Here is a 16,793-nt window from a genome sequence, read left to right as displayed (position 1 = left end):
ATCATCTGCAAAAATCAGAGATGAGATTCTGAGGCCACCAAAGCGAAAGCCCTCCGCCACTTGGCTGCGCCTAGAAATCCTGTCCATAAAAATTATGAACAGAACCGGAGACAAAGGGCAGCCCTGGCGAAGCCCATCACCCACCGGGAACGAGTCCGACTTATTGCCGGCAATGCGAACCAAGCTCTTGCAACGGTTGTATAGGGATCGAATGGCCCGTAGCAATGGGCCAGACACCCCATATTCCCGCAACACCTCCCACAGGACACCCCGAGGGACACGGTCGAATGCCTTCTCCAAGTCCACAAAACACATGTAGACTGGTTGGGCAAACTCCCATGCACCCTCAAGTATCCTGGAGAGGATAAAGAGCTGGTCCAGTGTTCCGCGACCAGGACGAAAACCGCATTGCTCCTCCTGTATCCGAGGTTCGACTAACGGACGAACTCTCCTTTCCAGCACCCTGGCATAGACTTTCCCAGGGTGGCTGAGGAGTGTGATCCCCCTGTAGTTGGAACACACCCTCCGGTCCCCTTTCTTGAAGATGGGGACCACCACCCCGGTCTGCCAGTCCACAGGTACTGCCCCTGATCTCCACGCAACATTGCAGAGGCGTGTCAACCAGGACAGCCCTACAACGTCCAGAGCCTTCAGGAACTCGGGGCGGACCTCATCAACACCAGGGGCTCTGCCACCAAGGAGTTGTTTAACTGCCTCAGTGACCTCGCCCCCGGAAATTGGCGGGTCATTCCCCTCATCCCCAGACTCTGCTTCCTCCTCGGAAGACGTGTCAGTGGGATTAAGGAGGTCCTCGAAGTATTCCTTCCACCGCCTGACAATTTTCTCAGTCGACGTCAGCAGCGCTCCGCCAGCACTATACACAGTGCAGGTAGAGCACCGCTTTCCCCTCCTGAGACGTCTGACGGTTTGCCAGAATCTCTTCGAGGCAGTCCGAAAGTCTTTTTCCATGGCCTCTCCGAACTCCTCCCACACCCGAGTTTTTGCTTCAGCCACTGCCCGAGCCGCATTCCGCTTGGCCTGTCGATACCTATCGGCTGCCTCCGGAGTCCCACAGGCTAACCAAGCCCGATAGGACTCCTTCTTCAGCCTGGTGGCTCCCTTCACCTCTGGTGTCCACCATTTGGTTCGGGGATTACCACCACGGCAGGCACCAACCACCTTGCGGCCGCAGCTCAATGCAGCAGCTTCGGCAATGGAGACGCTGAACATGGTCCATTCGGACTCAATGTCCCCAGTCTCCCTTGGAATGCTGTTGAAGCTCTGCCGGAGGTGTGCGTTGAAGATCTCGCGGACTGGGGCCTCTGCTAGACGTTCCCAGCACACCCTCACTACGCGTTTAGGTGCACCAGGTCTGTACAGCGTCCTCCCCCGCCACCTGATCCAACTCACCACCAGGTGGTGATCAGTTGACAGCTCAGCCCCTCTCTTTACCTGAGTGTCCAGAACATATGGTCGCAGGTCTGCTGATACGATTACAAAATCGATCATCGCCCTACGGCCTAGAGTGTCCTGGTGCCACGTGCACTTATGGACACTCTTATGTTCGAACAGGGTGTTCGTTATGGCCAAACTGTGATTAGCACAGAAGTCCAATAACAGAGCACCGCTCGGGTTCAGATCAGGGAGGCCGTTCCTCCCAATCACGCCCCTCCAGGTCTCGCCATCATTACCCACGTGAGCATTGAAGTCTCCCAGCAGGACAACAGAGTCTCCAGGTGGAGCACCCTCCAGCACCACCCCCCCCCCCCCCCCCCCCAGGGACTCTAAGAAGGCTGGGTACTCTGAACTGCCACTCGGCGCATAAGCGCAGATGACAGTCAGGACCCGTTCCCCGACCCTAAGGCGCAGGGAACAAACCCTCTTGTCCACCGGGAAAAACCCCAACGTACCGGCAGCAAGCCGAGGGGATATTAGAATACCCACCCCAGCCCGCCGCCTCTCACCAGGGGCAACTCCAGACTGAGACAGAGTCCAGCCCCTCTCCAGGAGACTGGTTCCAGAGCCCAAGCCATGTGTAGAGGTGAGCCCGACTATATCTAGCCGGTACCTCTCAACCTCACGCACTAACTCAGGCTCCTTCCCCACCAGAGAGGTGACATTCCATGTCCCTATTGCCAGTCTTGGCAGCCGGGGGTCAGTCCGCCAGGGCCTCCGCTCCTGGCCGCCACCCGGCACACAATGCACCCGACCCCTATGGCGCCTCCTGCGGGTGGTGGGCCTGCGGAAGGATGGGCCCATGTCTCCTCTTCGGGCTGTGCCCGGCCGGGCCCCATTGCTGGGATTCCGTCTAAATGAATTTCTCAATCTCAATAAATCACATTAAATTCTTCCAAGTGATCTTTCCTTTTACAGTGTAAACCTCAGACTGTTTTTGGCCACTGTTTGGTTTTTGCACCATAAACTCACCGACAGGTTCAGGATGGATTTTATTAAAAAGTGAAGAAAAAAGCAGGTAGTCTCCAATCCATTGTAGCTGTAGGTATGCATGTGTCCCTCAGTAATGCTGACATTCTAATTGTAAATTGTAACTATCATTGTTAGAATTTTACTCTGATATGTTTTAACCTTGCCAACCTGTGTTCTTAGTCAGTGTCATCTTTGTAAGCCACTTGTGCAAGGTGGAGGTGGTGAAACACATGGAACTGGGAATAATGTATGATCTGCTACAGGAGTGCAACTATGTGGTCGCGAAACCCGTTAATGGGTACACAGCTTCATGACATGTGACATCAAGGCAAGTAGTCTGAAGTTATTAAGGCCGGAAGGGATGGCTTTCTTTGGTGCCAGCACTAAACATGATGTCTTCCGTAGCATTGGTACCTTTTCCAGCAGCAGACTCGGGGGGGGGTTCAGTACTAAACCTATTGAAAACCTATTGTTGCATATTAAATACGCGATGCTTGACTGGGTTGCTATGACAATAACTATGTACATTAGGTGGTACTTAACTGTAATAGAAAACCAGTCGATCTAAGTCGAGTCGTGGTGAGCCGTGGTGAGTCGATCCGAGTAAGAACTAATAAAGAAGGGGCTATACAGAGGTGTTGACAGGACCAGGTTGTGATCTCATCTACCTAGTGGGGAGAAGGGTAGTGGCTCTGTATGGATCCTGCATGTTTACATACACAAGGTCCAGATATTCACTAGAGATGGACCGATCCGATATTACGTATCGGTATCGGTCCGATACTGACCTAAATTACTGGATCGGATATCGGAGAAAAATAAAAAATGTAATCCGATCCATTAAATATCACGAAAGCACCTCACAAAACTTGCAACACGCCGTAACTCACCTCAGAACGTATGCATCACGTGATAGAGCAGCTGTGGCATGCAGGACCTGTCGGTGGTCTGGATAGCATGTGGAGCTTCGCTAGCAACCTGGCATTTCATCTCCGACAAAGTTATCCCCGAGAGAAGTAAAGCAAGTGTGTAAGTCCATCTCTGAATGTTTGTAAAGCATTCCCACGTTAAGCTTAACAAGCGACTGCCTCTCGCTCTCCGGCTGCTACTTCAATCGTGAAACTGCTTAAATCAGCTGATCGGCTTTTCTGTCGCGAGTCTGTCTCTCGTTTGTTTTTGGTCCACTTTGCGCCAGAAAGAGCAAACCAGCGGCTGAACAACAGCAGCACGTTTAAGCTTGATAAGCTGTTGTTAGAATTTATTTAATATTAATTTCTACACCAGGATCTTTTTCTAAGTAGCTGACGGCTGGTAACTGTGCAGGGGCGGATCTAGCAAAGTTTAGCCAGGGGGGCCGATAGGGCATTAACTGGGAAAAGGGGGCACAAAGACATACTTTTCTTTCTTATTCTCATTTAAAATGTCTAGCTTTTAATAAATAATTATCTGACACCCAAAGTTTTAATTTGATGTAAAATGAATAGAAGTCAATTACTGTATATAGTGACTATTAAGTCTAATATATATACCCTAGTAAGCTATAGTACTTTTTCCTTTGGGAAGGTACCATCTGTGCAGTCTGCAATTTTGTTGAAGAAAGATGTTGAATCTATTTAATATTTCTTGAAAAATAATTGATTTCTGTGCATTTTTTTTCACACTGCATCAAATTAAGGTTGATTACGTCGATTAAGCATCATGAGGTGGCGCGTGAGGGGTGGTTCCCTATTTTTTATTTATTTAATTTTGTTGTTGCTGGGAGTTGGAACCCTATTAGTTAGGTTGCTTAATATTTACGCTAAGTACTCTTTAAAATACCAGAATAGGGAGGATGGTGTAGGTCTAAGTTTATTAGATTGATCAGTATTGCTGAACTATGAAATATTTTTTTTGTATACAGGTATAACAGAATAGCTTTAGTGTAGTTGTTGTTTTAAACTTGAGTATGAACTTGCAGACTTGCAAAATGCAGCAAGATATTTTAAAAAACAGTTTTGTTGATTAAAAAACACTATATCGGATTCATATCGGTATCGGCAGATATCCAAATTTATGATATCGGTATCGGTATCGGACATAAAAAAGTGGTATCGTGCCATCTCTAATATTCACTTATAATTATGACACATTAACAATTGTAGTTGCATGTCTTAGTGCTCCTGGTACACTGCACAACTTGGATCTCACGCTTATCTTAGTTGTAGCTATGTGGCAGCATAGCTAGAATCAAACAGCATTTATAAACTTTAAAAAAAAATTGCAATGCAACAATGTGATAGTGACTGGATGCTATAATTGTACTTCAGGCACACATTCAGCTGCCACCCCAGTACAGACTGCAGGGCTGTTTAAACTTAGGTAATGGAAACAACATCTTTATCTTTTTAGACAAAGCAGTGTGATCATGACTGGGTACACCTCGGCCACACTAGAGTCACTGTGGCTCCCTCTGACCGTTGTCAGCGGAGATCAAAGACACTACAAACTCCTGTACCTGCTGCTGTACTAGTCCACGAAGTGTTGTAATGAAACGTGCCAAAATAAATGACATAAAACGACTTCACGTCTGATGGACTTTTATTTTTACCATTCATAATGAAATAACAAGGTAGAGCATGTCCACAAGTGTCCCAGGAGGAAGGAAACTGAATTCCTCAGAAGGAAGGATATTTTGGGTCTTATATAAAACTCTGGGTCAGGACCGGGACAAAGTCTCTTTTACACTGCTGGAATTGCAGCCACTGGAAAACAGAGCACACATCACTATCTATCAGTCAATAAAAATTATTCACTGAAATCTGCCAACATACTAAAGTGCATAATATTTAGTGTTTAAACAAATCCAACTTAAAGTTTCAGAGCTGTTTGATCACTTTGAAATAAACAGCAACACAGAGAGTGCACTCAGCTGAAATGATTAACTTGAAATAAAATGCGTATTTTTTTTATTATTATTTTTTTAAATTGACATTTAGGAATCACTGTACCATACCATCAACTTCAACAATTTGTCACTACATGTATTTTTCTTTTTTCTGTATTTAAACAACTAAAATATCCATACAAAAGGAATGAAAGAAAGAAAGAAAGAAAGAAAGAAAGAAAGAAAGAAAGAAAGAAGCAAAGCAAAAAGCAAGTAGGGAGTGTGTTTTTGTTTCCATTAATATAACTAATATTTCCTCTAGTGTTCTAGTAGTTAACACCGTCAAAATCAAAAACTGGCCTGCGTTTTCTAATGTAGTCCATCCATTTCTTCCATCATGATACAAACAGGTCGCTCTTGTAGTTCACATCTGCTGTCATTTTCTCCATTCTGTAAATGTCCAGTGTGATGTTCATCCACGTGTTCATAGTTGGGCTCTCTGAAGAAAGCCATTTTTTGTGATGGCTTTTTTTCCTGCTGCCAGTAAAATATTAAACAAGTATTTATCGTTCTTTGTCCATCCTGCTGGCATAAGTCCAAAACATAGTTTTACTTTCCAAAAGTAAATATCTTCCAAATGTCTCGTGTATCGCTGCATGTATTCCCTTCCAATAAGTTTTAATAACATGACAGTCCCAGAAAATATGATAGTGATTTGCATTTGTATTTCCACAATTTCTCCAGCAAGCGGGAGGGTTGCCTTCATAGTGAGATTTTTGGTGAGGTGTAATAAAATATCTTATCAGGCATTTCCACCCAAATTCCCGCCAGCTCTGTGAGCTGCTACATTTCCATTGATATGCCCATATTGTTGTCCACTCTTCCTCCTTTATCTCTATTCCTCCCTTCATTTCCCATTTTGTTTTAATATATAAAGTCAAGTGTAATTTCATATTTGTCAATCCTTTATAGAGGTCACCTATAATACCTCTGTTTTTATTTGAACTGCCCTTTTAAATACGTCTAGCAGCTGTTTACTTAGTTCAGCCTTAGCTTTTATCTTTTTGTTCACAAAATGCCTCATCTGTAGACATCTATAAAAATCCTGTGTTTCTAATGAATATTTATCTTTCATTTGATCAAAACTAATTAGTCTGCCTTCCTCCATTACCATACATAAAGCTGTTAATCCTTTATTTGTCCAATCTTTGAATCTGGTGTCCAATTTATTTGGAGCGAAATGTGTGTCATATGCACACCACTTAAGAACTGCTATATCCTCTTCTAGTTTCTATTTTTTTATTACTGTTTCCCAAATTTTAAAAGTCAACTTGATCCATGGATTTTCAATAGTTTTTATTAAATTTTGCAAGCTTCTGTCTGCTATAATAGCTTATATGGGGATGGAGGTCAGATTCTCCTCAATAACTTTCCATTGAGCGTCATATGAAGGATTACATCAGCATATCATAGGCCTTAATTGTGCTGCCCAATAATAATCCCTAAGAGAAGGTAAGCCCCACCCCCCTTTTCCTTTGTTAAGTTGTAAGGTTTTGAATCTAATTCGGGGCCTTTTTCCTTGCCATATGTATCTTGACAAAGTTTTATCCCATTCATTAACCAGTAGCACTGCCAGGCTTCTACCTTTCTACCTTTAAAACCCGAGAGCAGCCAAATGGCTGGTAGGCTTTTAGCTAAGCTTTAGCTTCAGCCAAGTGGAAGCTAAATTGGCTAGTCATTCATATGTATATTAGGTTGTTACCTGGGAATTCTGGAGGGAGGGGAGTGGGGGTGTGTCAATGAGGGGGTGGGGGAGCTGCTAAAAGCTGTGAACTTCCTTTTGTGTTCGTCTGATGCATTCTCAATCATCCAGGGAAATAAATCTCCAAAAGTCACCAACTTGGAGTGTTTCAGTTTGCCATCTTAGGGAGAAATCAACACACATGGGTGTAGGTCCTTTGTTGCTGAGATTTATTGATAAAAACAGTACAAAAAACCAACCATTTGTACACATATTTACAAATGGCCTGCTGAGTGGTGCACGGAGCATGTTCATTGGTTCATGGACCTCCCTGAACTAATGGCATTTATTGCAATTGTCATCTTGCGGGGGGTTAACAGGGTTCCATCTCTAAATGACTGCTGGTCAGCAAACCTGGGAAACCCACAGATAATTGGAACTATGGCACGAAACCGCTTCCAAGACATCATGCAACACCTACGCTTTGATGACAAGTCCACCCGCAGTGATCGAGCAAAGACTGATAAGTTCGCTGCAATTTCCAGTGTGTGGGGATCATTTGTCACCAACTGCATCACGTGCTACAACCCTGGTCTACATATCACCGTTGATGAACAGCTTTTCCCATCAAAGACTCGGTGCTGTTTCCTGCAGTATATTGCAAGTAAACCTGACAAGTTTGGGATCAAGTTTTGGGTGGCTTGCGACCTAAAATCCAAGTACATTTGGAGGATGGTGGTTTTCCGTCTAAGAAGTTTTTGCGCAAGTGAAAGCGATGTGAAAAAATTGTCCGTGGTAACATTTCTGCCCTTGTCTAGGAATGGTTCCATCAGCCTCATTACTACATTTTCAGAAAGTCTCTCCCCAGTAGGACGATTGGGGTCCTTGCCAAGATATGGGAAGACATTGCAAATGTACTTGGATTTTAGGTCGCAAGCCACCCAAAACTTGATCCCAAACTTGTCAGGTTTACTTGCAATATACTGCAGGAAACAGCACCGAGTCTTTGATGGGAAAAGCTGTTCATCAACGGTGATATGTAGACCAGGGTTGTAGCACGTGATGCAGTTGGTGACAAATGATCCCCACACACTGGAAATTGCAGCGAACTTATCAGTCTTTGCTCGATCACTGCGGGTGGACTTGTCATCAAAGCGTAGGTGTTGCATGATGTCTTGGAAGCGGTTTCGTGCCATAGTTCCAATTATCTGTGGGTTTCCCAGGTTTGCTGACCAGCAGTCATTTAGAGATGGAACCCTGTTAACCCCCCGCAAGATGACAATTGCAATAAATGCCATTAGTTCAGGGAGGTCCATAAACCAATGAACATGCTCCGTGCACCACTCAGCAGGCCATTTGTAAATATGTGTACAAATGGTTGGTTTTTTGTACTGTTTTTATCAATAAATCTCAGCAACAGAGGACATACACCCATGTGTGTTGATTTCTCCCTAAGATGGCAAACTGAAACACTCCAAGTTGGTGACTTTTGGAGATTTATTTCCCTGGATGATTTAGAATGCATCAGACGAACACAAAAGGAAGTTCACAGCTTTTAGCAGCTCCCCCACCCCCTCATTGACACACTCCCCTCCCTCCAGAATTCCCAGGTAACAACCTAATATACATATGAATGACTAGCCAATTTAGCTTCCACTTGGCTGAAGCTAAAGCTTAGCTAAAAGCCATTTGGCTGCTCTCCGGGTTTTAAAGGTAGAAAAGCCAAATGGCTGCTCTCCGGGGATTTAATTAAATTGTTTCTGGTTAATTTCTGTTGGTAATGTTTGAAATAAATATAACAATTTAGGAAGTATATTAATTTTAATTGAATCTATTCTCGAATATAAACTTAAATATGGAATTAGATTCCATCTCGCTATATCTTCCTTAATTGTCTTTTGTATTGGTGAGTAATTTCGTTCTAATAGTTCTGCAAGATCCTTAGGTATTATGACTCCAAGATATTTAAAGCACTCTGTTTGCCATGCTAATTGGTACTTACTTTTAATTTCTTCTGATGGAATATAGTTGTACTTAAGCAATTGTGTTTAAGTTTTAAGTCAAATTCAGTAACCATGTGCTCCCCAGCCTCGTGTATGGGAGCCGCTCATACCACCCAGAGTCAGAACTACTCCACCGTCAAACCTATGGCACCCCACACCCACTTCAAGGCTATGCAGCAAGTCATCACCCAGGGAGCTCAAGACGGGGTGGAGCTTGGGGTGGACGAACACTAGGTAAGGATTTGGTTGTGCATTGTATAAATGCAAGTTTTAAATATTATATTCGAGTGAACTATACAGTGTTATTTCTATCATCATATGAACAAAACTGTAAATAGAAATAACCCACACAAAAAGAAATGTGAAATAAATGTCTGAACTGGAAAGGGAGGGGAAGTAATTATAGGATATTGTAGGAGGGAAGTGTGTATTGTAGGATCTTTACCTTATAATATAACATGCATTGAGGTGACCATTGTTGTGATTTTGCACTATATAAATAAAATTGAATTGAAAATTGAAATATATTGAACTGATATGCAAACCATAACGTACAAATGCAGAGTGGTTTATATAAATAAATCTTAGTATTTTATGGTATGTTACAGTTTTGATATGACTCCTATATTTTGACTACCATATTGGATTTATTGTTTTGATTCCGTCCATAGGGTATAGTGTTTTTTTTTCAGCACACAGATGGTAGGCACTAAGAAGGTAGACTACTAGACAGATTGGACTAGGACTATAAGGAACAAAGGAGTACAAATGTACATGCCAAACGGAAAAGGAGAAAAAAATCAAACTGTTTTCTTTCTTTGGAATAAAAAACAAAACTCAAGGGCAAAAGATGGAGATAGAGAAGTAGTATTATTTTCTAAAAGGTGAAGAAAAGCAGGCTATGTATGGAAATACAAATTCATAACCATATCTGTGTAATGCTTCTCAGTTTTATTTTACAACAGCTAAGCTCCATGGCCTATGTTGTATATCCCACAAAAATCAGTAATCAGTACACTGTTTTTGATATTTTTCGGTTTTAAATCTCGCTGCAATTAGCCGTAAATTGTATCTCACAAACACTGTATGCTTGTGTCACAAACACAAGAAATTCAAATCAGTTTGGGTGTTTAAATAGTCTCTGATAGGTTTGTAGCTTGAACCTATTCGCTGGAACGTTAAGGACAATCTGCTACGCAGCAAAAAGCAAGACCCAAGGCACCAAAGTTCTTTCTGTTACTCATACATGAGGGAGACCTGCCTGGAGCCAAGTGTCGTTCCACCACTTGACCTCTGTCAGACTCTCAGCCAGGCTCCCCATAGCACTCCTTTTATTGTGGTTACATGAATATGCATAGGGTCATTAACATATAACATCTTACATAGGTACACATGTGAACAAAGAATACTGTGTGTGTGTGTGTGTGATTTGTGTGAGGTCAAGATGTGACCCTGTGAAGACTCCCCAAAGCTGGTGCCAGGAGTCCAATGGGTCCATCTAAACAAAAGGCTCTTCTACTTAAAGAAATATACGTGTGTTTGCTATACCATAAATCAATAAAGAGAAGATAGGATCTCTCCCATGTTTCCAGGCTGTGGGTGTGCATTCTAGTATGGAATACACACCAAGGCTTTGTAGTCTGTTAAAGATCACACAGCCTACCACTACACAACTGATTATAAACCTCTAAGCATACATGGTTAAATATTTCTAAGCATAAATGACAATCAACAATACAAAACCTATCAGTCTCCTCCTTGTATTTTGGGCCTTGAGAAAGACAGTTTTCTGCAGAGTTCTCACATCTTCAAACATAGCATAATTGGTATGGCCCGGATCTGACCCACACAATGTGCTTACACATGGCCCACATACCGCAAAGAATGATGGTCCTTTGGTCGCCCAGATCTGGTCTGCCAGAGGTGGCCCACACATGAGCCAGCACAAGGCCAGTTGCAGAACAGTTTCAGCTCTGGCCCCAGATGTCAGCCTAATGTGTACCTTAATCAAGCCATGTAATAACAACATGTGCTGGAACATAATAGTGCAAAAGTAACATGACGAAACTCTGCTCAGACAGTGAATGGACTGATTCTTCTATAGCACTTTTCTACTCTCCCAGATTACTCAAAGTGCTCTATACAAAATGCCACATTCACCCAACCACACACTTTATCTAAACTGAGTGCTTCCTAACTTTATTCATAGTCTTGACTTGCAGACTGGAGGAGCCAGGGATCAAACCACTAACCTTCCGATCAGTAGGTGACCTGCTCTGCCTCCTGAGCTACAGCCACCCAGTGGTAAACATGAGTCAACCCTCACTAGGTTTTGGATAAAGTGTACACTCACAAACCTGTCAAACCTGCATTTGAAACATTGGCTACCGTAGCAGTATAGTATTGCAACAAGGCATTTGGGTCTTCTAACTAAAATGGGAAAATAGGAACATAAATAGTGCCATCATTGCCAGACCTGGCCCACATCTGGTTGACATACACCCTACCATGACATCAGTCAGTCAGAAGTGCCAGTGTGACGCCAGATCTGGGCCAGACCTGTTTTCTATAAGCCTTGGCCACATAAACCAAACCACAATCAAGACAGATGTGGCAAGCCATCACATAGACAGTGGCATCATTGCCAGGCCTGGCCCATATCTGGATGACATATGTCTTTACATGCCAGAAGTCAGCCAGCAGTGCCGACTTGACACCAGATCCGGGCCAGACCTGCTTTCTGTGTGGGTTTTTGTAAATACCATCAGTATTTTTATTTTTATTTTTTTATGCCAAAACCCAGTTTGCTCTTGTGCGATACGTTGGTAGCTCAAAGTCTGAAGATTTTCTAAACTGTTTATATCATCTATGATATCAAGTAACTGAGGTTTGTATTTTGTTGCAAGGTCTGTCAGGGCTGTTTGACTCCAGTCTCCATCATGCCAGCCCCTCAGGTCCCGACCCCTCTGTCATGAATCTGATTTCAGTTCTGGATTCACGGCCTCCACAGCCCTCACCCTCTGCTTCCTCCCTTCTCTCTCAGTTCCGCACATCCTCTTGGCAGACTGGTGAGTGTCAGCCTGTTGTAGGAACAACATTTAAAAAAAAAATAAAAACAAACTATTGTCAGTCCCAGTTCTTAAACTTAAAATAAAACGAAGTCAAATTTCAGTCCTAAAAGTATTTTCTCTGATTCTATAAGCAAAAAGTAAAATTTCTGTAGTCTCAAAATAAAAGTAAAACAAATGACAATTTTTCAAAAATGAACTTTTGAAAGAAGTTCATTTTTTCAATGACTTAGACTGACCAACACTTTCTATGTAATATTGTGTCCTGTAGCCATGCATACACCGGCCCCAACGGACCTCTTTATTTCAGGGGCACTTCCAGGTTCAAGCTCCTTTCCCTCCTCCTCAGCCCTTTCTGCATACCAGAATCCTAGCATTTTTTCTGGACGATCATTCACTCCCTCATTATCCCTGCAGGATACAACTACATTTAGCCGAACTTCTAACGGCTTGATATCCCCACATGATCCCTTGGTACATATCAAAAGATCCTCTCAGTCCAGCTTGGGCTTTGATCACTTGCTGTCTTCCCAGAGCACTGCCTTCCGGGGCTCCCAGGAATCTGCAACTCCCCAGACCCAAGACCCTTCCACTTCCTCCAATTGCCACCTGTCCCCTCCCCACTTTAATCTGTTGCCCTCTCAGCTTCATAACTCATCCTCTCAACTATATAATGCTTCGATGTCCTCATCGATGTCCTCATCGATGGCAGCCCTGCCACCTGCAGTTCTTCCTGAACCTCAGCCACTTCCACAGACAGCAATTTCCCGCCATGATAGTGTGATCAAGCATTACCCTCGCTCATCTTCAGCCCACACCACAACCCTACAATCACAATCCTATGCCAGCTCTGGTGGTTCATCTGGCTACCACCAGCTAGTCAGCCATTATCAGCATTCTGGTGTGTCCTGCAGTCCACTGGGGAAACTGAGCCTATCCTCTGACCCCAAGACCTCACCACAGATGGAATCCCAGATATATCAACCTGTCATCCAAACAGCCTATACCTCATCATTATCCAGCTCCTCAACTCCCTCCTCCTCTTCAGCTACTACTAAAGGTGCCAAAAGTTCCTGCTCCACAAGTAACTATTCGTCTTCTTCCTATACCCCACAAACTCCACCACCAACCTCCTCCACCACCTCCTTATCCTCTTCTAGCTCAAAGACCAGAACTATTTCTCTGTCTGCTCCCTCTCTTCAGCAACCCACACCTCAGTCAGCACTAGTACCACCTCTTCTCCCAGTGGTGTCATCATCCCTTGTACAACAAGCAGCAGCCAGTCAATATCTGTCCACCTATGGCTCTCAATCTGTGACCAAACCTAGCACGAGCTTGCCAAACCAGACCCCTCCCCAGAAACACATTCAGTCGTATTCCCCCAACCTGCCACCATCTACACACATGAATGTGCATTATGATGGCTTCAACTCACCCCATGTCCGGGATTTGAGCACTGGAGCAAGGAGCAGTGGGGGGAAAGACTTCATGGGTGTAGGCTCTGGTGAACGCTCCTTCTCTGCAGAGATAATTGCTCAAGACTCAAGTTTTGTCTCAACATCTCTCAGAAAACCACACACTCCATCCACTGAATATGGGAGTGGATCAGCTGGGAGTGGACCTGGTATTCACAGTGTAGTAGGCTCTGCGGTAACTGGGAACGGGGCTGCTGGTAATGAAGGCAGTAGCGCCTATCACCTGACTGAGTCTAGTACATCACCTTCAACCAATTCTACTATCAGTTATTCAGGATTGCACTCTCCTGTAGCTGCTCGACCTGTACAGTCCCCTGGAGGCTCAGGGGCAAATAAATACTTTTCTTCGATCCCAGCTCCTACTTTTATGTCCTCACCACAAGGTTTCCCTGATAACCGACAAGCTCGGAACCAGTTGTACCAGTCAACACCCCCGAACACCAAAACAGAGGCCACAAACATGCTGGGGGCTGAGGAATCCCAAGACGAAGGAAACAGTGAAGATTTCCTTATCCACCACTTACTACGTCCCCAAAGCTCAAATTCCCATTTTTCCCAACATCACCCACATTCTGAGCAACTGTCTCAACCAATCCTTCATGGGGAGAGCAAGGGAATGACACACGATCTTAACAAGACATCAGAAGAGCTCTACCAGCTTCAGAGTGTCATTTGTACCAATAACATTACCAGCAATTCTGGTCTTGGAATGGCAATTAATGATACAGTGAGCTTAGACAGACCATTAGAAATATCACAGAAGAAACAGCAGGCCAGGTCAGACACGATCATGTCAAAGTCAAATACTTCAGGGGTGCGAAGAATATCTGATTCTCATTCTCATGCCATCCACTCGCATCATCAGCAAAATGAGTTAATGGGTTCTGCGGTCCATTATGGAAGAGGTGATCCCTACATACAGCACCCAAACTCCCAGCATCCTCATAGCACTTCACATGTGTCCACACACTCTCAGCACTACACTCAGCACTCTCAAATCTCCCAGCACTCTCTGCACACTCAGCATACACATCACTCTCAACATTCTCAGCATAGTCATCGTAATTCCCTCCCACAAAGCCATTCTCATATAGAGATTAAGAAGCCTTCAGATGCAAATGACAATGCCTACTATGCACCAGATGTACAGCAAACTCGACAAAGCCATGTCTCTGTCACTCTGATGAATATGTCACCAGACCATCCCAAGCAAACTCACATGTTACAGTCTGTCCCTTCTCACACTATCCAAAACAAGCTGGATTCCCAACAAGCCCCACAGCAGCAACAGAAGCACCACCACCAACAGCAGCAACACCAGCAAGCTATGATGGGTTCAGTTAGAAGAGCAGGGTCTGCTGGGTTGGAATCCCATGTACAGAACCGGTCCTCACAGAGTCTAGATACCCACTACAGTGGAACCCATCCAACATATCAAACACGAGCCAGTCAGAGTTCAGTATCTCCACTACAGATGCTAGATCAATCACTTTCTCAGGCCAATGGTACAGACAGTGGAAAATCTCTGGACAGAAGTGGAGCTGATATGACTGTGACAGGACAGGAAAGAGATAGAGGAGACAGACATACACAACAGCACAGACTTAACACCCACCAGCATCCTCAACAAACAAAATCGGATCTTCATGACTTCCTTTCTGAACAAGATTTGGACTTATACACCCCTTCACACTTGAGCCATCTCAACCAACCTCAGACCCACCCCCACACCCATGCTCTGCAACACACTCAGCACACTCATCATCAACTGTCTGTTACCACTCAGATAACTCATTCACACTTGCAACAGATGACAATACATTTAGCAACACCCCAACAACAGCAATCCCAGGTCACAGATCCTGAAACACAACTCTCACACTCACAGTTAGAGCAGCTCAAACAGCATCAATTTGAGACAGTAAGCCAGACAGATAAAGTAGGACAGACTCAAGCTCAACTGCAGCAATGTGCACCTTTGACCTCAATCTGCTTTCCAGACTGTGTTTTTCCTGAGATGGAGGATCTGTTTTGTTCATCTGAATACAAATCAAGCTGTGCGGGGGCAGGACACAGTGCTCAAGAAAACCTCAGCCAGGGTCACGGACCGACACAAGAGGATATGGAGGCTTTAAAATCAGGAGATGCTGCAGAGGGCTATAATATGGTTGGTCATCAAAGCAATCAAGGATTTGGACAGTACTGCCAAAGACTTTCAAGAACAGGAAATGGTGATCTGCACTTAGACCATGACTGTCTGAAGACTCATGAGCTTCCTTCCACTGTGAATACTGACCAGCTTGGCCTCATCCAATCCCAAACTCCCATTATGGGATTGAATTCAGCAGTTCAAGAGGATAGCTTAGTCAACAAGATGATAGCAACTGTGGGAGTGGATGAAAATTCCAACAGCACTGGTGTAACCTCTCCTATCTTCTGTTCCTCTCGACCCAAAAAACTGCTGAGGACCAGCTCATTTCACTTGCTTAAACAGCGACGTGAGCCACAACCTCAAACAAAGAAAAACTATGCGCAGGAGTATGAATTTTGGGATGACGAAGATAAAGCTGATGTTCCAGCAGATATTCGCCTTAACAATCGCCGGCTTCCTGACTTGCTGCCTGACTTGGTGTCCAGTTGTAGAAAACCTGGTGGGGTTTCTGGAATAAGTGGACTAAGCCCACAAATAGGTGATATGGCCTTTTGCCACCCCTCCAGCTACTCTTCTCTTGGACACCCTTCGCAACCCCCCCCTCACGATGGTCCTAAGAAAAGGGGCAGGAAACCAACTAAACCAAAACGTGAAGGACCTCCTCGGCCACGAGGTCGCCCACGTATACGTCCTCTTCCAGAACCTCCTTACTGTAGGTGCCTGATGGGCTCTGCGGCTGGAGAAAATAGGAGGGGGCGTAGCCGAGGTCGAGGGCGAGGCAGACGGGAAGAAGGAAAAGTGCAAATGCATCGGGATATGAACAAAACACAAACCCTTTCATATAATCACCAGCAACAGTACCAACAGCAACAGTGCAGCCAACATCATCAACAGCAACATCACAGGCAGCAGGCGGATCTCCATCAGCAGCTCCAACAACATCACCACCATCACCAGCAAGAACATGTTTCCTGTCCCCACCCTCAACTGCATCATCAGCAACAACAGCATACATCTCACCAGCCACAGCAAGATCCAGTCAGAACTTTTAAGGTAATGCAGAA

General features: G+C 44.4%; 1 protein-coding gene across 6 annotated transcripts in view; it reads left to right on the top strand.

Annotated features, from left to right (window-relative positions):
* Positions 1–16,793, top strand: part of prr12b (proline rich 12b) — a 62,382-nt gene that overhangs the window by 15,047 nt on the left and 30,542 nt on the right. For 5 of the 6 annotated variants that reach the window (XM_085269849.1, XM_085269847.1, XM_085269852.1 and 2 more), the window contains exons 2-4: positions 9,120–9,268; positions 11,941–12,102; positions 12,374–16,782. In XM_085269849.1, the coding sequence (XP_085125975.1) occupies positions 9,120–9,268; positions 11,941–12,102; positions 12,374–16,782 (4,720 nt within the window). The remainder of the gene's footprint in view (positions 1–9,119; positions 9,269–11,940; positions 12,103–12,373; positions 16,783–16,793) is intronic. The other variant, XM_085269848.1, reaches the window with a different exon arrangement.

The sequence above is a fragment of the Mchenga conophoros genome, linkage group LG4 (assembly GCF_057382185.1).
Source record: "Mchenga conophoros isolate Kocher_MC1m ecotype Shallow Benthic linkage group LG4, M_conophoros_male_GT1.1, whole genome shotgun sequence".
In the NCBI taxonomy this organism is placed as follows: Eukaryota; Metazoa; Chordata; class Actinopteri; order Cichliformes; family Cichlidae; genus Mchenga; species Mchenga conophoros.
This window is presented reverse-complemented; position numbering and strand designations above follow the sequence as displayed.